General features: G+C 45.1%; 1 protein-coding gene across 23 annotated transcripts in view; it reads left to right on the forward strand.

Moving 5' to 3' along the window:
- The window catches only part of ZMYND8 (zinc finger MYND-type containing 8), a 122,122-nt gene that overhangs the window by 34,300 nt on the left and 60,589 nt on the right, over positions 1-27,233 (forward strand). For 18 of the 23 annotated variants that reach the window (XM_045804744.2, XM_045804740.2, XM_045804746.2 and 15 more), the window contains 7 exons: positions 4,101-4,249; positions 13,450-13,668; positions 16,541-16,654; positions 18,834-18,926; positions 20,067-20,154; positions 23,310-23,365; positions 26,490-26,567. In XM_045804744.2, coding sequence (XP_045660700.1) covers positions 4,101-4,249; positions 13,450-13,668; positions 16,541-16,654; positions 18,834-18,926; positions 20,067-20,154; positions 23,310-23,365; positions 26,490-26,567 — 797 coding nt within the window. The remainder of the gene's footprint in view (positions 1-4,100; positions 4,250-13,449; positions 13,669-16,540; positions 16,655-18,833; positions 18,927-20,066; positions 20,155-23,309; positions 23,366-26,489; positions 26,568-27,233) is intronic. The other 5 variants (XM_045804747.2, XM_045804753.2, XM_045804752.2 and 2 more) reach the window with 1 other exon arrangement.

The following is a 27,233-nucleotide window of genomic DNA, read 5'->3' on the forward strand; positions in this document are numbered from 1 at the left end:
AGTAGGCGTGGCCCTCTTCCCAGGAAGTTGCGTCCTTGTACAGAACCGGTAGCATGTGGTTCGTGGGTCCCTGAAGCACTTTCACAGACTCCACGTGAGAAGTTCTGGTCTGGTCCCTTTCTCCCTGCTCCCATTTTGCAGATGGAGCCTGACAAGTAGAGAGGCTGGCCTGGCGTCTTCTCCTATTTAGCTGTCTTTATTCTCTTGCCTTGCCTGCTTGCTTGGCTTCTGTTTCCTCGGCCCCAGACCAAGCCCATAGGTGGTGGTGGGGCAAGAGAGGAGATGGGCTTACCAGTGTGGAACGGGACTCACTACACTTGAGAACTTCAATTCCATCCCCCAAACACACGTTCCTAGAGCATCTGAAACCATTGTGCACCGGAATTCTTGGGAGGGCTCCTTAAACCAGAGATGTCCAGGCTCTCCTCTGGAGTGTCTGATTTGTAGCTCTGGTGTGGGGCCTGAGAATGTGCATTTCTTATAAATTCCCAGGTGCCACTGCTGCTAGTGTGGGGACTACTCTTAGGGATCCATCATCCCAGGGCATGTCAGCCACAGGTGGGTAACTTAGACTGCCCAAGGAGCGGCTGGTGCCCTTTCTGGCTCCTAAAGGCTGGCTGAGATTTGGCTGGGCGTGTTGATCATCTACCACGTTTTCATGTTCTAGTGATTCTTCAGGAGGCTGGTACCACCCGTCTGTGAGTGTTTGGGAAGTATGTGGGGGTGCTTTTTGTTGTCCGTGTGTTTGGGAGTACTGCTGGCAGTGAGTGGGAGGGTGCGCAGGTGGTCCTTGCAATGAGGAAAGCTGTCCCTTCCAAAATCCAGTGTGCTCCGTTAACAAACATGGAAACACACGACTTGTTTTTGTCCTGAATGTGCCCCTAACTTTTCTGCTGATGTGTCTTTGCTCATGTACTTTCTTCTTTAAAAACCTACCCACAGGGGCGCCTGGGTGGCTCGGTTGGGTGTCTGACTCTTGATTTCAGATTGGGTCGTGATCTCTGGGTCATGAGATCGAGCCCCATTTTGAGTCCCACATCGAGCCCCATGTCACGCTCCACACTCAGCGTGGAGTCTGCTTGGGGTGCTGTCTCCCTTTGCCCCCCACCCCCGCAGTGCTCGCTCTCTCTCAGATAAATAAATCTTTAAAATAAATAAATAAATAAAATTAAAAAAAAATCTACCCACAAATGAAACAAAACATACCAAATACCAAAAGCTTTGCCCAGTTGCTTTCAATTTGGGGCTGGCCGAGGTGCCATTTCTTCTGGGATCCATCTCCTTGGGGCCCCCAAACACCTTTCTGTTTTTTTATTTTTTATCTGTTTTTAATAGGCTCCACTACCCAGCGTGGAGTCCAGCGTGGGCCTTGAACTCATGACCCTGAGATCAAGACCTGAGCTGAGATCAAGAGTCTGGACGCTTAGGCAGCTGAGGCACACAGGGGCCCCAAGCAAAACACCTTTCTTTCTTTCTTTCTTTCTTTCTTTCTTTCTTTCTTTCTTTCTTTCTTTCTTTCTTTCTTTCTTTTTTTTTAAAGATTTTATTTATTTATTTGACAGAGAGACAGCGAGAGAGGGAACACAAGCAGAGGGAGTGGGAGAGGAAGAAGCAGGCTCCCAGCGGAGGAGCCCCATGCGGGGCTCAATCCCAGAACGCCGGGACCACGCCCCGAGCGGAAGGCAGATGCTTAACGACTGAGCCACCCAGGCGCCCCCAAAACACCTTTCTTAAACACATACGCTCCAACTCTTGAGCAGGGTTATTTGGGTTTATCAGCTCCACGTTGAACAAATCCCAGACTGTGGTCCCCAAGCTTGTGACGATCAGTGCCAACTTTGTCCATCTGGTGACATTGTTTATCCTGAGTCAGGCCTTCGTCATTTGCTCATTACTGGCTTTGGCTTGCACCTGCAGCTTTCTTATGTGCCATGGAACCTCCTAAATACCTCACTTTAAACTTATTTTGATAAAGTAGTCTTTGCTCATGATCACTAAAGGACACGAGGGTACACAGTGAAAAATAATCCCTCCCCCGCTCCTGCATGTTTTCCTCCCCGAGTTAGCCGTTGGTCCCAGTTGAGAGCTCTGTAGTAGTTTTGTGTTCATCTGGGAATGTTCTAGGCTTGTGCGAACTTAAGATTTCAAGCATCGTTTTTGGAGTGTGTGTGTCAGTCTGTTAATGGTGCCAGAGACGTGTTGCTCTTTTAACCCGATGCAGACGCGTGTAGAAAGTCATGCATCTGTTTGCATAGAGGTGCCTCCTTATTCTTAATGTCTGTGGAATATTCCACTGTAAGGGGGGGGCGCCTGATAGGCTCCGTTGGTAGAGCATGTGGCTCTTGATCTCGGGGTTGTGAGTTCAAGCCCCACGTTGGGCGTGGAGATTACGTAAAAAGATAAAATAAAAAAATATTGGACTGTATGGCTATGGTATGTTATTAGACCAGGCCTTGATGTGTGGACGTTGTAGCCATTTCCAGGTGTAGGCACAGCACCCAGTGCCTCATTTGAATCATCATGCGGTGCTTTGCTCCCTGTAGCGTGTGTTTCTAGGTGGAGGAGGCGAGTTTTCACGGATGAGGGCGGAGTGGGGTAAGGATCTCTTCTGGGCATGAGAGAGAGGAGGTTCTCTCTAGGGGAACGCCAGTCCCAGGCTGCACCTTGCCGTGAGTTTTCCTGCTAACTGGCTGTGGTGTGCCTCTGGGCCATCCCTTTGGGCTGTCTGGCCCTCCCTTTTGAAGTCTGGGATGATCCTCCGAACTCAGGGGGTCTGAGCTCCCTCACGGGGCCCGTGGTTAGCATTTACTTTCCTCTCAGGGCTGTGTGTCGGTGCAGCCCCCGGAATGTTCGTTCGGCCTTTACGGAAGTTGCCCGGTGAGACTGGAGCCTTCCATCCTGTGGCTCAGCTTTGGCAGAAGGCGTTCACGGTCTCCTTTAATGAGCCTGCTTGGAAGATGCTCTTTCAGGCGGAAGAAAGCCCCTAGGAGGCCTCGCCTGCGCCCGTACCGGCCGTGTTCATCTGCCCCAGTGGCCCCTGTCCACACACGGAGGTCGGTGACGCACGGCGCACCCCGCGTGCTGGGGCTTGCCCGCAAGTGAAAACTGGAGGAGGCGGCGGCGTCAGGTTTGCTTTGGGGATCGTCGTCCTTCTGGATTCCACATCCTACCCTACCCCCTGTGCTCTCACGTAGCTGTCTTTCCTCGTGCCCGTAACTTCTTTCTCAGCATGTAAGGTGCGCAACCCTGGGTCCTTATTTCGTCCCGACTAATGAGACAGCCAGCGGGCATGGAATGGACCCAAGGCCTTGCAGGTGAAGACGGGTTGTTGGTGGAAGTGTCTGTGTTTAAATGAGATGCTGGGAGAGTTGAAATGGGAAGGGAGGAATCAGCCAGGGTGGGGGGCTGGCGTGTCTGGTGAGAATCAGGGAGAATGTCATTTGTGTCTGTCCCTTTGGAGGAGAGTCACAGACAAGCACAACACAGTGAATGCTGTCATCTTCCACGAAGAAGTATGTGTGCCTTCGACTTCTGGAAGTGTGTGGCCTTGCTGGTCTGTCTGTCCTCGTTTCCTGGCTGTTGCCATCAGGCGTGGGTATAGAGAAGAATTATTTTGGGATGTGGATGGTACTGGTGTCTGTGTGACACAGCTTAGGGCAGCTGGGTCCTGACCTGGTCAACAGGGACACAGTAGAGAAGGGTGGTGATTTTGACAAAATGAAGAGCACGTTTCCAACGAAAAGTAGCTCACTGGTTGGTATACAGATCAGTCCATAAGGCCATGCAGGCCCTGATGTGTGTGTGTTTTATTTTGTTTGTTTATAAGAGAAGCCAGAAGTCTAGGTGATTATGTGAAGTGTCTCAATTTTTATATTCTGGCAGTGAATTAAAATTTTAACAAAAATGGCTTAAGAAAGAGTGTCTGACCTTTGAGACCATTAACCGAACGGAAAGGGTGAGTGTATTCCAGGAGGACGAATGAACGCTACGGTGGCATTGGGCCTGGGGGTAGCGTGCCTTGTGTCCCACACACCCCCTCCCTGGGGGGCCTCAGCCTCCCTGACTGCTTTAAAATATGTGGTCCTGTGTGTCTCTTTCAGATCCTGGCTCCACAGAGAGAACAGCCCAGAAAAGAAAGTTCCCCAGCCCTCCGCATTCTTCCAATGGCCACTCGCCACAGGACTCATCCACAAGCCCCATTAAAAAGAAAAAGAAACCCGGCTTACTGAACAATAACAATAAGGAGCAGGTAAAGGGCCGCTGGGAATGGCGTCCACACCAGCAGGACAAAGGCTGTAGTGAGCAGCACTGTAGTTTTTCGGGTGTTTCTGACAGCCCGTGCTCTTGGCATTTTAGCCAACTGCCTTGCTCCAGCTGTCATTTGCATAGGACAAGAAGGGCAGCTCAAAATGGGTCTGTGTAGAAATTTCCAGAGGCTTTTTAGATCTGTTTTGGGGACAGGGCAGTGACCCAGATGAGCTGAAGATACTTTGCTGTAGGATTTGGGGAGTTTCCTTGGATGTCTTTCTTACACTCTAGGGCTGTTTCTCCGTGTGGCCTGAGGAGTTTTTCCTGCTAGGCCGTGCCAGTAGGATGGTGCTGAGTTCTGCCTGGAGTGTTTGCGGGGCTGAGGCAGGCCCTCTCCTGGTCTCAGCTTTCTCATCTGTAAAATAACAGGTTTAGGTCTGTGGTAACACAGCTGCTGTCTCTGCCCGTTGCCCATTGTCCTCTTTGGTAATTGGTCACCCTTTTGTCTCATTGTGCATCGACCCTGGGGCAACAGGAGTCTTTTCTAGACCCCATGCTCCTTCTGCAGCCAAGACCTATCAACTAGATAGGACTATCCATTAGCCATCTTAGATCTTAAGAGACCTAGCTTTAAAATTCTCTGATGAAGGCTAGATACTCTTCTGATTAAAAAAAATGAGAGATGCTTCAGTGGGCCATGAGGTCAGATCTCCTAGCATTGGAGGAAACAAGATGCCCCGGTGGTTCTGCTAGCATTTCAGTAGGGATTCCTCGGGATGCGTTCATCTATCGTGTGCATTACGGAGTGCCGAAGCGGGCCCTGGGGATTGGAGGTTGAATAAAACAAGGTTGTCGCGTTCATGGGAAGAAACCTAGCAACGGTTAAATGCCCAGAGCTGGGAGAGGGGTGCGTTTCTGCACACTAATCTATTTCCATTCTCAAAATTATATAGTGAGATGCCAGCTCTGCCTTTGCTGTGTGGCTGTGGGCAAGTTAACCTCTTTGTGCCTAGTTTGCTCATCCACTGAAACGGGAGTAGTAGTATCACGGCTGATTTCACAGGGTCGTGGTGATGAACTGAGCTACGTGATGTCAGTCATAATAAAAATTAAGGCAGGCTCGACACTAAGTGAAATAATCACACCAACTATGTGTGAAATAATGAAACGTCAGCTATAGAAATGTTCTAGATCTGTGCTGTTTGGTATAATAGCCACAAGCCACATGTGGCCATTGAACGCCTGCAAATGGCAAATGTGACCCAGGGACTGTTTGTTTTTTTTTTTAAACCACATTTTTTTTTTTTAAGTTTTTATTTAAATTTCAGTTAGTTTTTTTTTTTTTTTTAAGATTTTATTTATTTATTTGACAGAGAGAGATAGCCAGTGAGAGAGGGAACACAAGCAGGGGCAGTGGGAGAGGAAGATGCAGGCTCCAAGCGGAGCAGCCTGATGTGGGGCTCGATCCCAGAACACCGGGATCACGCCCTGAGCCGAAGGCAGACGCTTAACGACTGCGCCACCCAGGCGCCCCTAAATTTCAGTGAGTTAACATGCAGTGTAATGTTAGTTTCGGGTGTACAGTATAGTGATTCAACACTTCCCTACAACACCCCATACTCATCACAGTAAGTGCCCTCGACTTCATTCCCACCCCATTCTCCCCGCCCACCTCCCCTCTGGCCACCAGCAGTTTCTTCTCTGTAGTTAAGAGTCTGTTTCTTGGAGGAACCGAATTTTTAATTTAATTTTAATTCAAGTGACTGCCTGTGGCTTATAGCTACTGTGTTGAATGGCGCAGGTCTAATGAGTTGGGAATCCTGTTAATAGAGAAGAAACACACGGGTCCTAAGTAAATTTCTAGGGAGATTGAGACGCATATAGGACAGTACTGGTGATAGTAATACTGAGAGCCATTGGTTGACCATGTGCCACTTCCTGTTGTAAGGCAATTTTCTGTGTTCATGTGTGTGATAACCCTGTGGGAATGGGCTGTAATTGTGTCCATTTTACAGATGAAAACACAGAGGTTCAGAGAGGTTAAGGTGTCTCTTTAAGGCCTCAGAGCGAAGCAGAAATCGCATTTGAGCTTAGGGCTGCCTGTCTTGAAGCACTGACAACACATCCACGTCACCCAGAGCCATCCCATAGCTTCTGGCAGTGAAGACTAAGAAACACAAAGGGGCACCTGGGTGCTCAGTGGGTTGAGCATCCGACTCTTGATTTTTGGCTCAGGTTATGATCTCAGTGTCCTGAGGTCGAACCCTGCCTCGGGCTCGGCACTGGGTGTGGATCCTATGAGAGATTCTCTCTTAAAAAAAAAGAAAGAAAGAAAAAAAAGAAAGAAACAGGAGGGCCACAGATAATCCCCAAACCCTAACTTCGCTAGTAATTTAACTTGCTAGGCAAACCCTCTCCTACCAGGAAGGGATGAGGCAGTGTCCCCTCTGTGCAGAAAGCCTTCTGCTTCGGCCTCTGCCTGTGTGTGTGCACACGCATCACACATTTTGAGTTCCTACTTGTCTTTTAAGGAACTGGCTTGTACCTCTCTTTCTGGAAGCTGATCAGCTTGGGTAGTCCATGCATTTTCTTCTCTCCCTTCCCCATCCATGTGTTAGGACCATTTCTGCAACACTTATGGCCCGTGACCACAGTGACACGTTTGTCAGTCCGTGTCCCCTTTTGGACTAGCAGCCTCAGAAGGGGGCCAGTGCCTGGCGGCTGCTGTCACCTCATGAAAACACAGCCCATGCTGGGTGTGGAAAAGAGGAGACTCGAAGGGGCTGGACAAGGGGCGTGATTACAGTCCTGAATAATCTGTTATCTTCAGTATTGATAGAAGAGTTTAGGGGCTCAGTGCACAGGGGAATGCGGTTCTAACTTAGAGATCTGGCTCTTCCTAGCCCCACTGCGTCTGGGAGACTCACTGTGGGACCCTGTCAGTTGCTTGCCCGTCTTTGAGATTGAGTTACCTTGTAAAATAGGGGTTTGGGCTGGAAACATCAGAAGGTTGATTGTAGGTTTGTTTTTCAGCCCTAAAACTCCCTGGGGCCGAACAGTTAGAAGTTGGCAGAGGAGAAATGGGCTTAACTGCAAAGAAATGACATTCCTGACCCTTGACCCCATAATTCATTCTAGCATAAAATATCTGCATAGTAGCGGCAGCCTCCCTCCCGTAACAATCTGTTTTTCCTTAAGGGGAACTTAAATCCCTTTAAAAAATTCCTCTGGACACTTTCCCTTTCCTCTTTCTTTCTTTTAGAATTTTATAGCATTACAAAATTATGGAATTACAAGCAAATTGTAGGTCTGCAAGTGCTGGGTTTTACCAGTAATATAATTTCCTAGTCACCAGCATTTGAAGATCATGAGATTTCAAATAACAACTTGTATTTTTGGGTTCTTATAAAAACTAAAAAAATCCAGCAACAGCTGGAGTGGAGTAGAGCCTTCCCCTTTAAACAGAGGGCCTCTGTGCTCTTATTTTTCCACACTCCCCACCCCTCCCCAGTGTCCCACCCTGCCTGCTTGGCTCATTCCTTCTGCCTCTGGCTCTTTCAGGGTTCAGATGCCTTTGACTTTTGGCATATATAAGGATTCTTCTCCCCTTCCTCTCATTTTCTTTAATTTCTTTTTTGTGTTCAAAAAAAGAAAGCTTTTCTTGCCTTATAAAAACAAACAAAAAAAACCCCCCATATTTTTCCATTTTTGGTAGAATTTTTATTACGAAGTGGAGATGGGGGTTGAATTTTTAAGGTTGGGCCTTATTTCACCCATTTTTCATGTATTAGCAATTCAGTAATTTTAGGGGAGTTGTAAGAGGAACTTTAAAACACTTCTTTTTTCGGGAAAGAAGTACTTAAGGCTTGTCATTACTTTTTTTTTTTTTAAAGAATTTATTTATTTATTTGACAGAGAGAGACCACAAGCAGGGGGAGGGGCAGACAGAGGCAGAGGGAGGTTTCCTGCCGAGCAAGGAGCCCAATGTAGGACTTGATTCCAGGCCCCCGAGATCATAACCAGAGCCAAAAGCAGATGCTTAACTGACTGAGCCACCCAGCCACCCCTATAATTTTTATTATAGCCTTTTGGTCTAATGGTTTCACCCTGTAGGAAAGGTTTGAAAACATGGAGGTGCTTTTTCTTGTAATTGGGGTGGGGGGAGACATCGCAAAGCCTGGAAGGATGCCCCTGGCATTTTGTGGAAGGTTAGGTTGCCAAATACCCTGCAGTAGATGACCCAAGAAGTATCTTCCCTCAAATGACATTAGGGCCTTTACTGAAAAATACTAGTCTAATTTTTAGTTCTTGGGACATTTGATTAGAAGACTCCTTTTGGTAGGGCTCCCCCCCCCCCTTTCACGGAAGGATTGAGAAATAATCTGCTAACAGATTTGGTGGCCATTGGTATACCTTTGATTAAGTATGGTAAAGGAATCATGGGGCTCCCCTTCACTGCCTCTGAATATAGGGTAGATACATATCATAAATGGGTGAGCTAGACTTATTTTGTTGGGCTCATGCATTGTCTTAAAAACTTAAAAATATTCTCAGAAGTCCCTTGTTGGCTGGGGCAGTGTATTAACAATGGGGATAGTTCAGAGGGTTGTAGGCTTGCTGGCTTCTCCCTGAGCTCAGGCAGCACAGGGAGTGTGTATCTGCCTAGCTGTCTTGATCGATGGAGCTGAGCCGGGGCTGCCCCTTAAGATGGGCCCAGTTCTGCCTTTCCCTGTTGTCTCGCCAGTGTCCAGGCTGAATGCCAGTGACATTCCTCACACTCCAGGGCTGGGCAGTTTTTCTTAGAGCAGAGACATGTTTTGCAGTGTTTGTGCTTTAAATGGAGAACAACAAAAGCTGGAACAAGGACTGGTTTCATTCATGCATGTTACCTCTGTGCTCCATGTAAGAATTTGAGTTTGCGGTCCCCCAGTTTCTCACACATGTACCCTGTGCTCACACATAGCCAGACCACCCATTTTCTGCTTTATGTAGACCAGGTGTCAGCTAGCTACAGCCTGTGAACCAGATGCTGCTCAAAGCCTATTTTGTAAATAAAGTTTTATTGGCACACAGCCACATTCATTCATTTACATATTGTCTATGGTTGCTTTTTTGCTACGGTGGCTGACTTGAGTCCTTGTAATAGAGACCACATGACCTGCAAAGCCCTCAGCTATTTACTGTCTTTTTTTTTTTTAAGATTTTATTTATTTATTTGAGAGACAGAGAATGTAAGTGGATAGAGGGAGAAGCAGACTCCCTGCTGGGCAGGGAGCCCAACATGGGGCTTGATCCCAGGACCCTGGGATCCTGGGATCATGACCTGAGCCGAAGGCAGACGCTTAACAAACTGAGCCACCCAGGTGCCCCTATTTCTGGTCCTTATAGAACTCTTTAGAGAAGAAGTTTCTTGGCTGTTGGTGTAATACTGAGGTATTAGAGAAGTGAGTGAATGAGCCTGTTCTCTTGTTCAGTCAGCCTATGGAAGAGCAGGGAAATAAGAACATTTTCTCACACAGCCTGCACTTGTCCTATAATAACAACAGGTTGCAACCTGTTTGTCTTACTAGCAGGCTGGTAACACACCTTATACACAGGGCGGAGAAAATCATAACTCATTTTACCTGGAATGATTTGCTTTTCCTTTTTTAAATGTTCCATATTTGTTATCAGACTATTTTTATGGAACAGGAAACACTTAACACGTGGCAGATAAGGCAGATACCTGATTGATACGGAGGTGACCAGGCACCCAGTTCTCAGCAGCAACCGCTGCTGCTTCAGGAAAGAGGGAATATCCCGAAGAGAGTTTGGAGCAGCCTGGCATGCACCCCTCATGACTCCCCCCTAGGAACACCCATTCCCAGCCAGGTGTGGGGTAGGGGCAAGGACATGGGGGGAACGGAGCTTAACTTCAGAAGTGTTGGCCGTACGGCTTTCTCTTTGACAGGAAGGACCTGGGTTGCCAGTTAGGGAGATTAGCTGGACTGTTCGATTCTTCCAGTTTCGTTTAGATTGACTCTTCCTGTCCTATTATTAACTTGCTGACAGGAAGTCAGGCGCTGAAGTATGGTTCACTGCCATGTTGCAGAAGCCGCAAAAACATTCTGGAAGACCTCACTCAGGTTAGAAATAGTTCCTTCTTGCTTGGTATGTGAGGCTTATCTTTCCATAGGAGGATCTTCTCCTCCTTCCACACCTCACCTCCCTCTTCTTTTTTGTCCTCTTCCTTCTCCTCCCTCTGCTCCCTCCTTAAAGCCTCCCTTCACACCCTCTCCTGCCCCACATGCAAAAAAGCATTTCCTAGGCAGACAGCGGACCCTCTACATCAGTGGTTCTCAACCAAGGGCAGTTTTGCCCCCCATGGATGTTTGGTGATATCTGGAGACATTTTTGATCATTATAGTTTTGGATTGGGGGGGGGGGGCTCTGGGCATCTAGCCACGGATGCTACCACACATCCTATAATGAACAGGACAGCTCCGTCCCACAGAGAAATTTCTGCCCTGAACGACAGTAGTGTGAGGGTGAGAGGCCAGATGTTTTCCTTTCATGTCCCCTTCTGTGGTGTTTCTAGTTGTTTTCCTAATTTTCAGATTCCCCCACCCCCCTTTTCAGCTCTTTGCATGAAACAGAAGTTATTTTGACCCACAGAGAATGTTCTCTGAGGGGATCACTTCATCATTAGAGTCTCTCCTCACCCAGGATTGTCTCATACATGGCATCGCGGGGAGAGAAAGCTGGGTTGTCTTAACCTAGTTTTCTCATCTGTCAAGTGAGGCTAGTGGTGTCTATGCTGAGTACCTCTCTGGGGGTTTGTGAGGATAAAATGAAGATGGTGTGTATGAGAGTATGTTGAGCACTTAACATGGAGGGAAAATGGTAATGATTGTATTCTCTGGAAACTATGTATAGAGCCCTGTATCTGAACTGAACCAGGGAAATAACTGGGCTCAAGGATTATGCAGTTCCCCTTAAAAGTCTTAGTTGTTGGGGCGCCTGGGTGGCTCAGTCGGTTAAGTGTCTGCCTTCGGCTCAGGTCCATGATTCCATGGTCCTGGGATGGAGCCCTGCATCAGTGCACAGCCTGCTTCTCCCTCTCCCTCTGTCTGCCACTCTGTCTGCTTGTGCTCTCTCTCTCTGTCAAATAAATGAATAAAATCTTAAAAAAAAAAAAAAAGTCTCAGTTGTTTTCTTAGTAGAAATGGGAGTAGGGAGGCTTTGAAGGATAGATTAACAAGAACCGCTAAGGAAGCAATTTGGGAGGCTTGATAAAAAGTGTAGAAATAGCAGGCATTTCGAGAGCCTTAACACCTCATAATAAAAACCAGGAACGAGACATGACTGCTTGTAATCTTGACCACTCTTCCCCATTATCCTGGGGGTCCCAGGATAAAATAAGGGCCCTATTAAAATAAGGGGAAAAGAAAAGGAGTGTAAAAATACTAGAGATGAACAGACAAAACTGATGTTGCTTAGAGCAGATGTTTTTAATGAATAAACGATTAGAATGGCCTGTGTAGGAGGTCAGGATTAAAAAAATCTAACATTTCTGTGTACCAACAATAACTACTTAGAAAATAGAATAAAGATCCCATTCATAGTATCAAAAAAAATTATGCAGCTTTAACCAACATATGAGATCTTTGTGGAGGAAACTGTAATGTTTTGCTGAAGGACATGACAGGAGAAAAAGCTTACTGTCAGTGATAGGTACTGTGGTTGTGGCTGAGCTATTATCCGTGGTATCAAGGCTCAAAGTGGGTTGAGTAGCTTTCCTAAGGTCGCACAGCCAGTTACTGGGTCATTTTGATACTTACCACCAGAATTTTCTCTTCTCTTCTCTTCTCTTTTCTTCTCTTCTCTTCTCTTCTCTTCTCCTTTCTTTTTTTTAAGTAGGCTCCACGTTCAGCATGGAGCCTCTTGTGGGACTTGAACTCACAACCCTGAGATCAAAACCTGAGCTGAAATCAAGAATCGTATGCTTAACCAACTGAGCTGCGCAGTTGCCCCCAGAATTAATTAATTACTTAACTAATTTCTTTTTCTTTTTTTTTTTAAATTTGTTTATTTATATTTTTGAGAGAGGTGGGAGGGGCAGAGGGGGTGGGGGATAGAGAATCTCAAGCAGACTCCACGCTGAGCGTGGATCCCGATGTGGGACTCGATCCCATGATGCTGAGATCATGACCTGAGCTGAAATCAAGAGTGGGTCCCTTAACCGACTGAGCCACCCAGGTGCCCTACTCCCACAATTTCTTATAGTACTTCTTAAATACTGTATTTGTTACCCATTTCCCATAGACATTTTCCTGAGCAGTTTCTTCTGAGTGATCTTATGTGTTTGGAATGTGGCTTTGCTGGAGTCTATAATGTATCATTAGGGAAACATTTTTCTTGATATTCTGGAGTAGGAAGGGGTTTTGATTCCCATGAAGTGGCCACTTGTGTCATCTTTGTGCTATTGGTGGTTCTGAATAGGAGATCTGGCATCTCTGCAACTATGAGGACCTACTGTGTTGAAGAATCGTGGCTTCAGGAAGCCTCTGGTTGGCTCACATTCTTTATATGTTGGGGTATTTAAAAAAAGAATGGCCATTTCTTTTGGTGACTCAAATCCAGTTGATCTGTTCCCCCATAGCCTGCTGTTGAAAGAATCCCTGGGCAAATTGCCATAGTTGTGTTGGCTTTGTTTAGACTTCCATTTGTTGATCTCCTAATTACTAATTTAGCAGCCCAGTTAAATGCATACGTTTTATCATCCCGTTGAATCCCAAACCGAATACCATGGTATTAGGTATTATCATCCCCATTTTACAGATGAGAAAGTTGAAGCTGAGAGGTTGAGATTTGCCCAGGGTCGTCGTGCATCTGGTAGAGCTAAAATTTGAACCTGGGTATGCCTGGGTTGTAGCCATTGTAATTATTCTGCTAGGGGAGCCTGTTAACTCTTAAGACACCAGCTTTTCAATCAATGGCTTCTGAAAATAGAAGAGAGAGGGGAAGAGTAGAAGAGCAAAAATTATTAGTAGCTAATGACCTGTAAACTCTGTATTTAGTAGAGTAACCCAAGATAACTATTTAAGGAATGTGTGGGATGCTGTGATGTTCTTTTGTTGTTCTTGATGTGTTTGTTCAAATTCCTTTTGAGAATGCACATTTGTTTTGAAACCAAACCTGTCTTTCTTGCCTACATTTCAGTCAGAACTAAGACATGGTCCGTTTTACTATATGAAGCAGCCACTCACCACAGACCCTGTTGATGTTGTACCGCAGGATGGACGGAATGATTTCTACTGCTGGGTTTGTCACCGGGAAGGCCAAGTCCTTTGCTGTGAGCTCTGTCCCCGGGTTTATCACGCTAAGTGTCTGAGACTGACATCGGAACCAGAGGGGGACTGGTTTTGTCCTGAATGTGAGGTTAGTTCCCGACGGATGAATGCATTATCTGCTTCGTTTCCTTTCCTTTCTCTTTCTTCTTTTCATTTAAAAATTTTCAAATAATCCAGATTCAGGAAAAAAGATTTCTTGCCTTCCACTTGCTCTATCCTGGTCACCCCCTTTTGGGACCGGCATTGGCAGGGGCTTGAGCACTGCAGCTCTCGCAGAGACAGTTGCACTGAGTGTTGGTTTTTGATTCTTCCTGGGTCTTTGGATCACTCTGGGATCTGCAGCCTTCTCTAATTCTGCTGTAATCAACATTCCGGAAGTTAACTTAGGAACTGTTAACAGTTCACATATTTTGAAAAGATCGCATGCTGTTTTCCTCTTCTTGGATGTTGTCTCCTGCTGCATCGTTGACTCGTCCGTCGGTAGCCCAGCCGAGAAGACCAGTTTGGGTTGTGTGCTCCGTGTGGTTGTCATCTGATGCTTTCATTCGTGCCACAACTGTTTCTCGAGTGCCCGTTGGGTGCTAGGGATCCGGCTGTGAACCAAAAGAGGCACGCATGACGTGCTTTTCGGGAGAAGAGGACAAAAACTGAATAACATGACTCGAAGAGGAGGAACTGGGAGTAAGACGGGTGGAGGGTGTTTCCCTTTCAAGTGAAGAGGCCCGGGAAGGCCTCATTAAGGCTTGAGAACGGTGCACAGGAGAGGAGGAGCCAGCCGAGCTGCCTTCCGGCGAGGGGGCTGCAGGTACAGAACCCGAGCAGAAGTGCGCTGGCTTAGTGAAGAACATAAGTATCTCCTTTGTGGGAAAGCCTAAATGTTTTCCTTTATTAAAACAGTTATTACCGTTTCCACAATTCTGAGGTGTCTTCCATTCTTGGCGACTTCCAATGAGGACACTTTTTCAAGATCCTGCAAATGATGTCATCTGCAACATCATTTAATGCGGAATGTCACTTGGGTTCAAAGGTATATTAGAGCTTGATCTCACACAAGGAAGCTTTCTGTGCATAAAATGGAACGTTCTCTCTGATGTCTTTCTTGTGGAAAAAAAAGCAAGCTGTGAGATGGTGTCTGTGGTACTGCTTTTGTGTTGGGAAAGGAGAAAAATGAGAACTGTATGAAAAGAGATTAGACATCACATCGACATGATGACATTTTCATAGTGTTCTGCCCCTCAAATTGCGAAAGATGACCGCTGGTTCTCTTTGGGGTGCTTGAGACAGAGAGATGTGTAGGATACCCTTCGCTCAGCGATGCCCTCTTGTTGCGGAGCTCGACCTGGTTCTGCTACAGTTAGCGTGGGGCTGAAGCCTTCATCTGTTTCCTTCTGTCTTGCAGAAACGGTAGTGGCTTTTGCTGCAAGTGAAGATCCTGATGGGTGCGGCTGGAACAATAGGGGTTTATTGTCATGTGCAGAAAGAACCCAGAGGCAGGGCCAGGCCAGAGTTTGTGCACAGCCAGACTCTTTCTGTTTCACTGTTGAGGCGATGTGTGTCCCCCGCCCCCACCCCTGGCCATAAGATGGCTGCTGGGGTTCTTATCATGTGTGCCTAGACAAAAATCCCTCTAAGAGGAGGAGTATTTCTCTTTACAACCCTTTTTATCAAGCAGAAGGACCTTGCCCTCCAGCCTTCAGCTGACTTTGCCCTTGGCCTCGTGGGTCAGGATTGGACTAGTCTTGAAGCAGAAAAACCTCTCGAAATGCTTGTCTGGCACTTTGTTTGTATCATGGGAACCAGGTGCTCCCAGCCAGGAGGGAAGGGAGCAGGGATAGAGGAGAGGTGAAAGTGTTTGCCCTGGATAGCTACCTGGAAGCGAACAGCAATTCAAACAGGTGTTCTACATCTAAGGGTTAGGGCCCCACATTTCTTCCAGGGGTGCGTTGGCAGTGTAGGCACCTGGCTAGCTGTCGCAGGCTCGGGTAGCTAAGCAGTTAGGTATGTGCGTCACGTCCTGTTGCAGCTTCTGAGCAACTTGTGTGTTGCCCTTTTCCTCGACAACCAACCAGACACGTCTGAAAGTTCCTTTTGGAGGATCCAGAGCTATGAAGGATGGAAACTAAATCAAGATTAATTGGAGAAAACTTTTCTCAGCTCTCCCTACACAGATGGTTAAAGAGTGTTTCCTGACATCATCAGACTTTGCTATTTCGGTGTTGCTGCTACATAAGGAGTCTGGAGCTCTGGGATATGGTACCAGATTGACATAGCAGAGTCTGGTTTCAGACATTTCTCTGGGCCTCTTCTTTGATGGGAATTTCCCTTTCAGAATGACATTTATTTCCCACGGAGACAGACAGCTAGACTCTGCGTCTTGTGTAGTTTGCCAGAATGTCCTGAGTGGGTTCACATCGTGATGACAGAAAATGAAGTCATGTTTATGTTTAGTTCTCTACCATCCCTTGGATTCTTCCTACGGGGAAGACGGTCCTTTTCCATCAGTGATGTCATTGAGTTACTGCCTTGTCAGTTTCCTGAAAGGTAGCCCAGAACACTAAGAGGATCAAGTTAGGTGACTGATTCATTGAGTGCAGAGATCACCCTAAAACCATCAGGGGTCTTTCCTTTCACATCCCATTGTTGAAACCCACGGTTGTAATCAACGATGCTTTTTCAGGTCCCTGCCCACCTGCCTCTTGCTCAGATTATGTCACTTTCATGAGCAAAAACACTTCCAGATAAGGTCAATATCAGTGGATTGGTGTGCCTCTTCGTTTTTATCCACTGATCCAGTGTATGGGCAGCTAGACTGGAGTCCTTCTCAAGCGAAACAACTAGTCTCATTCTGGATGGAAAGGACTTCTTATTATGAGCTTATTGGAAAATTAGGAGGAAAGGGAACTTTGTACAGGGATAGTAACTTCTTTCTAACTGAACATTTGTGTGATTTTGACTTGCAGAAGATCACAGTAGCAGAGTGCATCGAGACTCAGAGTAAGGCCATGACAATGCTCACCATCGAACAGTTGTCCTACCTGCTCAAGTTTGCCATTCAGAAAATGAAACAGCCGGGGGTAAGAAGGAAGCTCCTCTTGGTGTAAGATACATGGAAAATACACCTGTGCGGACTCCTTGGGTCTTCTTATGTGCCCGGCTCAAGTACCTAAAAAATTAAATAAAAGTATGATGACCTTTAGTTAATTCTCTGTAGTGAGCACTCCGTGTCCCCAAAGAGTTTAATGGGGGAATGAGATGCAGTAGAAAGTTGGTGGGGATTTAAAATTCTGATTGGTCGTGAAGTGAAAACTCATACCCAGACCCCATCGGGTAAGGAGGCTCTGTGCTGCTTCCCACTGGAGTTAGTAAAATCCCGTTTCAGTGAGAGAATGGAGTACAACCCGGTTCGTTTATAAGCAGGGTCTGATGATGGAGCCTCCAAGTGAAACTCAACCATTGAGAATCCCATAAAGGGTGAGAATTTGGTGGGATTCGATGTATAGCCTTTGCCTCTTAAAGAAAATCCAGATGTGAAAGCAAGGCTGTCACATTCAGCTAACACGCTCTGTTTCCTAGTGGTTACCCTCCCCAGAGTTCCAGGCCCATCATAGTCATTATGGTTTTAGTTTTTTTTGTGACCTTTTTTTTTTTTTTTTTAGGAGGATGACCGTAAACTACCTTGTTTGTAAAAATAATATGTTGTGCCCATATAATCAACATGTTATGATTCTTCATACAGACAAATCTAGAGAAACCTAAAGGGTAGGGTTTTCCCTTTCCAATTTTGACAAAGGCACCATATGGGCTAGTGGTGACCCTTTGTTAATCTCTCCAGAGTCTGCTTTCTAAGTCAAGGGAATATACAACACTGTAGAACCCTCAGGGTATTGAGTAGACACTGTGGCTTAATTTCTTAAAAAAAAAAAAAATAACAAGCTTTTGTTTTGAGATTATATTCCGAAATTTGATACCATGAAAAAAATTCAGAGCATGCCATTTGGGTGTTGCTAAATTGGGAATCTATTTGTCTCTGTAACAAAATCTCCGTCAATGGAAGCAAAAGCGTGGATAGCCTCAGTCTGGAAAGAAAAACAACTTTTTTTTTTTTTTTTTTTACTATAGCGTTGTTTTTATGTTGAGTGACAAGGAATTACTTCCTGCTTTACCGTAGGCTAAATTATATCTGCTGAGGACTGTTTTACAAAAAGAACAGTTTCATGTAGAGTTGTCAACCCTGTAGAATTATAAACCGAAGAGAAAAATCGAAGAAGGCCTTAATTTCTCACATAAATTGTTTGATACAAAATCTATCAGGGCAGAAAGTTGCCGATGATATTGAAGCATCTTTGTAACTTCCAATGGCCACATTTTTCCTTCTGGGTAAAAGAGGGCTCGTGACTGCAAGTGGCAGCCCTTTCAGATACCTTGCTTGGGTATCACTTGGTATTTAATTAAATGTTTTAGATATTGATTGATTGATTGACTGATTTTAAGATTTTGAGATTTTATTTTTAAGCAATCTTCTACACCTAATGTGGGGCTTGAGCTTACAACCCCCTCTTGATCTCATCAAGAGTTGCAGCTCCACCGACTGAGACAGCTAGGCACCCCAAATCTTGTAGATTTTTAAATATTGATAAGTTAAAACCCTGCATCAACAAACCGGTCCTTGCATTTTGAGCTGATTCACATAGGGGCTTAAGAACATGGTGCAAGATGAAAAACTTTGACATGGTCCCTGTGTTGAGGGTGATTTGGCTTCTCGAGGAGGAGCAAAATCTCACTGTTTGAATTTTCTCCCCAAGAGTCAAATACCTGTTGGCACTTAGGAGACTTTTATTAAGTGTGTCATCTCTGGGCGTGGCCACATTTTACCATCAGTCTGTTTTGTTTATAGGTATTTGCAGGACATAGATAAGCTTATTCAGAGTTCTCCTCTAAAGGAGCTCATGGTGTGTTCTTGTCAATCTTAATAGAAGAGGACATGACCTGTTATTTGGATATATTTTGAAAACGAAACAAATAACAAAACAAGGACCCCCCCCATGATTATTGATTACGAGGCAGAACTGGAAGCTGAACCAGCTTAGTACTCCCCGAGGTCATTCTTTGTGGAAACCACTGGAACTGTATTGTCTGAAAAGTTGTCTCCATTTCGAAAGTACTTTGTTACTATTAATGCTTTGTTTTCCACAGTGATGATGGGTTTGTGTCTCTGTCTCCGTGTGTGTGCACATCTTTTCTTTTCTTTTATAGACAGACGCCTTCCAGAAGCCTGTTCCATTGGAACAGCACCCTGACTATGCGGAGTACATCTTCCATCCTATGGACCTTTGTACATTGGAAAAGGTTGGCCTCTATCAACGAACCTCACCATTGTAGCCACAGTTACCGAGATGACTAAAGACCCTTCCTCACTTCCTGTGCCCCATCTCAAGTTAGATGGTTTCTCTGCCTGTCCTCCGCACCATTATTACTTGGATGGAAGAACTCTTGATCTCTTAACTTTGTGTCATTCTTCCAAGGATTGTAATGGGAGTGTTGAATTCTGCTGATTAGCTCCAAATATTACTTCGCTGGTGATTGTCTGAAAATTGACCTGAAAAAGACACACTTCTACGAATCAGTGATTTGATTGATTTGAGCCTTACCTCCTCTTCTCTTTCTCTCTGGGGTGCTAAGGAGGGTGGCTGGAAGGAGAAAGGGACAATTAAGTGTTTGGGAAACTTCAGATTGCTGATAAAGATGTGGCTTCCTAGAACTTATTCTACTGTTATGGATATGTCTTTAATGCCTGAAGGTGCTTTTAAAAGTTCAGGCTAAAATTCCAGCCTGAAAATTACACTTGGAACGCTTTAGATTGTGCATATCACCCTGGTACTAATTTTCAAAATTTTGGCACGAAATATGGGTACTGAAAAGCACAGATGAGGATAAAACCTTATATTGTCTTTCTTGCTGACCCCCAAATGCTGAATCAAAACCTGCTTTGAACGACTGCACGCACCCTCATGGCTTTCAAGAAAAGAAGGCATTCAGAAAAGACAGGGTTGGAATCCTAGCTTCACAACTTAATAGCGTTGGAACTTTGCATAAGTTCGTTAACATTCCCAGACCTCAGTATCCCTGTCTGTAAAATGGTGATGATAGGAAGTGTGTCACTGCGCTCCTCGTCACAAGCCTTCTGTGAGGCTGGTACAATGAATAAAAGCCATGTCACTGTATAAAATATCCCGGTTTCTTGAAAGGGGCTGATTGATAAATGATAGCTGCTCTCAGAGGAAACACTTCAGGTTACTGTGATGAATTCAGTGCCTTCATTTTTATGGAGTTCTAGATCTCAGATATAATAGCATCTTGGGAAATGGGTAAAAGCATTAATTAATTTGGCAAATGACTGCTAAGAAAATGATGTGGGGACGCAGGTGTTAATTGGCTGCAGCTCGTATAGACTCACGGGCTATTACGCTTCTTGGCTTTTCTCTCCAGAACGCTAAAAAGAAGATGTATGGATGCACGGAAGCTTTCCTGGCCGATGCAAAGTGGATTTTGCACAACTGCATCATTTATAATGGAGGTGCGTGGCTTAGATGGCTCCTAAAAAAAGAGAGTGTTTATGCCGTGTGTGTTGCCGGATCTCCCACCCTTCCTAAAAAATCATGCTCTCTTTTTCATGCACTAGGGCCAAAAACTGAGAAATTTTTTTTTTTTAATTTTTAAAGATTTATTTATTTATTTATTTGACACAGAGAGAGCGAGCGAGCGAGCGTGCGCGCAAGTAGGGGGAGCAGCAGGCAGAGGGAGAAAGAGAAGCAGGCTCTCCACTGAGCAGGGAGCCCAGTGCGGGGCTGTATCCCAGCACCCTGGGGCCATGACCTGAGCTGAAGCAGATGCTTAACAACTGAGCCACCCCATCCCCCACCCAAAACTGAGAATATTTGTTTATAGATTGCTAATATGTGTGCATAGGGAACGATGACCCTCTGCATTTTAAGGGATGAGCTGGTATCCATAGTGGCTCGTGGCTATATGATGCTGCTTACCTGTCCTTTTTAGAAATTTTGTTTCAATGGAGGAATAATTACATGGAATAAAATGCATTTTGTGAGTACATTCTCTGAATTTGGCAAATGTGTAATCGCCTCAAATGTGTTACTACAACCTCAAATAAAATCTAGAATATTTCCATCACTCTATTATATTCCCATTTGTCCCTTTGCAGTAAATCCACCCTGCTCGGTTTTTTCCGTCCCTATAGATTAGTTTTACATATTCTGGAATTTCATATCAATGTAGTTGTAATGCATTCTTTTGTGTCTGGCTAATTGCATGCACTGTAATTTTTTTTGGGATTCATGCATGTTGTTGTGTGTGTCTGTCGTTTCGTTCCCTTTTTTTTTTTTTTTAAAACCATGAGTGGTTTTTCATTGTATCAACATACAATTTATTTATCTATTCCCTTTGTGGATGTGAAAGGATCTTTGGGTTTTCGTCAGCGTTTGGCTGTTAGGAATAAGGCCATTGTGAACATTCTTGTGCAAGTCTTTGTGTGGACATATATTTTCATTTCTTATGGGTAAATACTTAGGAGCAGTAGTGCTGGCTGATTGAGTAGGTTTCAATTTAAATTTATAAGACATTTTGGCAACTTTCTGCAAAGTGATTGCATCGTTTTACAATCGTCTAGCCATGCATAGGAGAGTCTTAGTTGCTCCATATTCTTGTCAACACTTGTTGTTGTCTGTCTTTTTAATTTTAGCCATTCTTGGAAGTGTGAACTGTTATGTCATGGTGGTGTTCTATTTGCCTTTAAATTAGGATTAATGGTATTGTGTATTTTTTCATGTGCTTATTAATCATTTGTATATCTTTTTTTGGTAAAATCTGTATTCAAATCTTTTGCTCATTTCCAGAAGTGGGTGGTTTGTGTTTTTATTATTGCATTTTAGGAGTTCTTTGAATTCTGGATAAAGTTGTGTCAGTTGCAGTTTTTGTGGATTGAGCCTTCTGGACAGAATGGAAGAGGATTCCCATTAAAATGTCCTCTCATGGCACCTTTCGTATTGTCCTACCTCTCCCACAGTCCTCTTTGTCTGCCTCCTGGCCAGGTAGCTCTTTCAGTGTCCTGCTCCATTCTGTTCCTCTTGTTCCCTGCTAGAACACTCTCCCTTGATGACTTTTTCTTATCCTTCAGTGTCAAGACTATTAGTCCTCTGAGGAGCCTTCCCTTATGGGCCCAGACCATAGTAGGTGCTCTTGTTAGGAGACCTCACAGTACCTGTACTGGCCCATGGTAGCATTTATCACACTTCCTGGATGGTGCTAATTTATTTGAGTTCTTTACCAGGATGTTAAGGTGTTTTTGTTTGTTTGTTTTTTGGGTTTTTTTGGTTGTCAGATCTTGAAGAGCAGACGCCCTGTCTTCTTCCTGTATGGTCCTACCGTAGTTGGTTAGCTAATGTGTAAGGGAAGATGTATGAGTGGGCGGATGTCTGTTGAAAACACACGTTTTGCATTATTAGCTCAGTAGCAGGGCCAGTGATGTGGGGAGGGGAGAAAGAGGCACTTGGTTGAAAATTCACGTAAAGATTATTAACTCCAATATATAGAAAGGCTGGTAAGATCACATAAACAAGTGAATGAGATGAGGTGTCAGAAAAACAGCAGCACAAGCCAGCATGGCCATTGGCTGAGGGGAGAACTAGAGACTGCAGAACTAGGGGGAATGAACTCCTGCTTAGTCTGGAGGGGTCACCACTGTACAGCCTAGTGGTTTTTGGATACAGAGTTATCAGATCTTCTTGAATTTTCAAGGCTAGCCAGAAATCTAAGAAGGGGTGTGTGTGTGTGTGTGTGTGTGTGTGTGTGTGTGTGTGTTTGTGTTTGTAAAATCTTTTTGCCAAGAAATTGACAATGTCTGAAAATACCATCTTGTCTTCTGGTTTAGTGTGCAGGTGAGGGATTTAGAGTTAGATCTGCGGCCAGATTTTCAACTCATAGCTGAGTAGTCTTGTGTAAGCAGCGACTCCTGACTGAGCCTTGGTTTACTCATTAATGAAATGGGAACATTCATACCTGCTTCCTAGTATGGCTTCTTGAGGAGTTAATAAGAAAAATGTATTTCGGGGGCGCCTGGGTGGCACAGCGGTTAAGCATCTGCCTTTGGCTCAGGGCGTGATCCTGGAGTCCTGGGATCGAGCCCCACGTCAGGCTCCTCCGCTATGAGCTTGCTTCTTCCTCTCCCACTCCCCCTGCTTGTGTTCCCTCTCTCGCTGGCTGTCTCTATCTCTGTCGAATAAATAAATAAAATCTTAAAAAAAAAAAAAAGAAAAATGTATTTCGAAGCACCAGGCACAGCAGAGCTACTCAATTATTTTCTTTCCCCTGTTACCCTTCATGGGTTGGAGTGTGGAACAATGGGTGAATGTGGCTCCTTTCCACTAATCGGAGCCTTTTGAATGTGAAGGCATCTTCTAAATACTAACCTGTGAGCTGCAGGAAAATTACACTTTCAGAGATGATTCTGAGGCATCAAAGATTGATTGGTGTTTAGGGGAGAAGTCACATAATTTGAACCAATATCAGGAGCCAGAATCTTCTGGTTTTTAGCCTTTGAAGCTTAATCCCTGGGGGAAAGCAAGTTGAAAGATTGTTAGTGGAAGTATAATCCCATGGTTGGGTGTTAATAATCGTGTTTCCATTTGAATTAATAATATCTTCTTATTCCCTTAGGAAATCACAAATTGACGCAGATAGCAAAAGTAGTCATCAAAATCTGTGAGCATGAGGTATGTGTTTCTTACTGTCCAATTTTAAATGCACCCAGAGTGAGGGGCTGGGGTGGCTGGTTTCCATCTGCAGAGTCTCTCAGTGGGTAGCTATGGCAGTTTTGGGGTTGATTGATTGATTAAGATTTTATTTGTTTTTTTGAGAGAGCACGCGAGTGCGCACAAGCAAGGGGAGGGGCAGGCAGAGGCAGAGGGAGAAGCAGGCAAATCACTGAGCAGGAAGCCCCGTGTGGGACTTGATCCCAGGACCCTGGGATCCTGACCTGAGCGGAAGGCAGATACTCAAACAACTGAGCCACCCAGGCGTCCTAATTTTGGGATTTATTGAGGCACAGACTGTGCCCCTTGTCTTCAAAGAAAAGTAAAAGCGACAAAGAGGGGACCCCAGTATGTTATAAACCACTCCTATCTTAGCCATAATCTAAGGGTGGTGGAAATGACCTTTTATTATTCAGTCTTGAGTCATGGTCGAGCATTGGGCATCCTGAGTTTTCTTAGTTGCATAGATAGGGCTCATAATTTGTTCACCCCACAGTCTGTGGCATTGGGCCAGGCCCCTTTTACTCTTCTTAGGGAAGATGTTTGGGTTTTGACGTTATGTCGGGGAAGGTCCTGCTTGTTTCTCAGGGGGTGGCCTAGAGAGTCCTGGAAAGTCAGTCCTCTTGGAAATACCCATAGTTTTGATGGTGTGAAAGAAATCAACCTCCCAGGCTATGTGCTCTAAGGCTCTAGTGGTTGTGGAGTAGTCTGGGAGCAGAAACAGTACCATGGAAGCTTTATTAGACCCCCATTGTAAGAGCAAAAAACCTAGATGTGATGGACTTCACCATGTCTGTGTACTTCATTCATTAAGGAAAAAAATCTCAGGTTATGTCCATTTCTACCTACTTTATAGAGAGAGTTTTATTGTCTATATTTTTCACTTGGTTTGAGTGTTTCTGCATTGTTAATTAACCACAGAGGAAGAAGAGAATTTTTCATGGCTGTTATGATTAATTTTTTTAATATAAATGTTAGAAAGGCACCTGTCATGTCTGAGGTTATAAACATAGCAAAGGCTCTAGGTAGATATTTCCTCATTGGCTTCTGGAAAAGCTGTAGCAACTTATACAACAACATGGATGAGTTTGGTAATTTTTCTGTGTCCTTCTCAAGGACACAGACGTTCTTGTTTATAAAATAGGTGTATATTTCTCCTGCAATGCGATCAGTAAAAACTGGCATGTCACTGTGATTTGGTTTGCACTTCTTTGATGACAAGTGGTGATGAAGTTTTTTTTTTTTTTTTTTAAGATTTTATTTATTTAAGTGAGAGAGAGTGCACAAGCAGGGGGAAGGGTAGAGGGAGACACAGACTCCCTGCCGAGCAGGGAGCCTATTGCCGTGCTCGATGCCAGCATCCTGGGGTCATGATCTGAGCCTAAGGCAGATGCTTAACCACCTGAGCCACTCAGGTGCCCGATGGACTGTTTTTGATATGTTCACTGTCGATTTGGAGTTTTGTATGAGTGAGTTGTCCAGTTGTTTTCCCCCTTGGGGATTCGTTTGTGTCCCTAGATTTGGGAGCTTAAAGCCCAGGCTTTTAATCAGTGGGTTGCCCCGAGGTGGAATTTACTGAGCGCAGATACTCTGTGGCATTTCTGAATCTACCTGTTGGCAGTACATGCCCACTGCTTGGGCTCCAAAGCCAGGGCTGTCCTTGACCTGATGTTACCAGCTTCTTGACCCAGTCCCTTTGAAATAGCGCACAGTAGAATGAGTAGTAGGTGGAACTATATGCCATCATTCATTCATTCAGTCAGTCAGTCATTCATGTGTTCTTTTGTTCCTTTATTCACTCATTTATTCACTGACCTTTAAGTTAGTCAATTATGCTTACACCATTAGTAGTTATAATTTATGGAGCACTTGCCAGGCATCTGGCTCCTTACATGATGCAGAGATAAAGAGAAAAACAAGTCTACTGATGATGGGACAATATTGGCAACTTGCCTGGGCATTGGTGGACCACCTCTGCTCTGGAGCCTGACGGCCTGGGTTCAAATCCTGGCCCTGCCACTTTGCTGCAGTGAGACCTTGGGCAGGTGTCCTGACTTTCTGGGGCTTTGTTTTTTCCCTCTCTCACATGGGGCTAACAGCAGTCCTGCCTTCGAAGGGGGTGTGAGGAATAAATGGATCAGGAGCTGTAGAACACTTGGGTGATCCCAGCAGAGATCTCTGATCAGTGTTAACTAATGTCTTGATTACTGTGTCACTTGATGTGTTTTACATTTATCTCCTCTAATTGTTAGAATCCTCTTGGTAGCTATTGCTCGCATGCCCACTCTGTGCATGAGGAAATGGGAGGGAAATGGAGGCTCAGACAAGATAAAGCAACTGTTCTAAAGTTAACGGAGCTAGGGAATGGTGGAGTCTGAATTGAGAGCCCAGAGAGGAGCTTCTAGGGCCCTTGGTTCTAAGTCAGACTTAGATATTCTTGGGGAATGTACTTTTTCAAGAGGGAGAAAGACGGTCTGCAAACTATAGAATTTCAGATTGTTATTTTACTGGAGGTAAAATAGGGCCACATTGACCACCTGCCCGGGATGGTGTGATTAGAGATGTGCGGGAATCGAGCACAGTGAGCAGAGGCCAGAGCAGTGGCTGGAGGTGGGTGGGGAGCTCAGGAGGGCCAAAGCCTGGTCACACTCGGCATTGACGGAGCTCATCAGTTTAGATTTCCTTGTCAGTTTCTCGGCCTTGTACTACTGACATTTAGGCTGGGGAATTCTTTGTTTCAGGGACTGTCCTATACCTCCTAGATTCCAGTTGCAACCCACAGTCAGATTAACATAGGTACACGATGGCTCTGGCTGCTGTCTTGGGGGATGGACCGTAGTGGGCACAAGAGTAGAAGCTGATCCAGACGTGGTCCAGAGAGAGAGGAGGTGGTGGTGGTGGTGGCGGCTTGGGCTAGGCAAAGCATGGGGTTTGGTGGGAGGTAGTTGGACTCTTTTTGAAGGTGTTCCCCACTGTGGGACCCGGTTTAGCTAACCTTAGCTGCTAACACCATTGTACATTCCCTGACGGCCTCCAGATGTGAGGCCCCTGGGATGACACATCCTAACATATTTTTGCTTTACAGATGAATGAAATTGAAGTATGTCCAGAGTGTTACCTAGCTGCTTGCCAAAAACGAGATAACTGGTTTTGTGAGCCTTGTGTAAGTGGCATTTTCTTTCCTTACTTCATTTTCTGGACCCCATGCCTTAGATGGCTACCCAAGGCCACTTTGTTCAGGTGGTTTATTCGGTGAAACTTCGCGGGTGAAGTTTTTAAATGACTTTTTTAAGCGATAAAGATACTGGAGAATGAAAGTAATCCAGGTAGAATAAACCTCTGGGGTTGAAAATTCATGTGCCAAAGGGAGCATTGTGATTTCCTGGGTTTATTAACCCCTGGCCGACTGCGGGGTAAGAGAGCAAGACGGAGCTTATCAGGGAGGGGCCCCACAGTAAGGCAGATAGTGGGAGGAGAGTTCAGTGAGTGGGTTCTTTTGGATCTGTGTTGAGATGTTTGGAAATCTCTCTGGATTGACTCCATGGTGTCTCTGACTTGGTGGTTTGGGGTATGGGGTGGGGAGAGAAAAATCACCCTGTTTCCTCATGGATCCACATTTTCCAAACTGGTGTTCTGCAGAGAGAAGTGTGTTCTTGGGGTGGGCTGGTGGGCTGAGATAGGAGTGGAGCTTCCTGAGGGGCAAGATTGGGCAAGTAAAGTGGAAAAGTAGAACATAGTTTATGTCTCTTCCTGCCTTTGGAAATAAACACCTGCATAGTTAAAGCTCTGGGCAGCCTCGATAAAGGGCAGAAGTGTCTAATACTGCCCC

The sequence above is a fragment of the Ursus americanus genome, chromosome 22, assembly GCF_024610735.1.
Source record: "Ursus americanus isolate L20-20 chromosome 22, mUrsAme1.1.p, whole genome shotgun sequence".
Lineage (NCBI taxonomy): Eukaryota > Metazoa > Chordata > Mammalia > Carnivora > Ursidae > Ursus > Ursus americanus.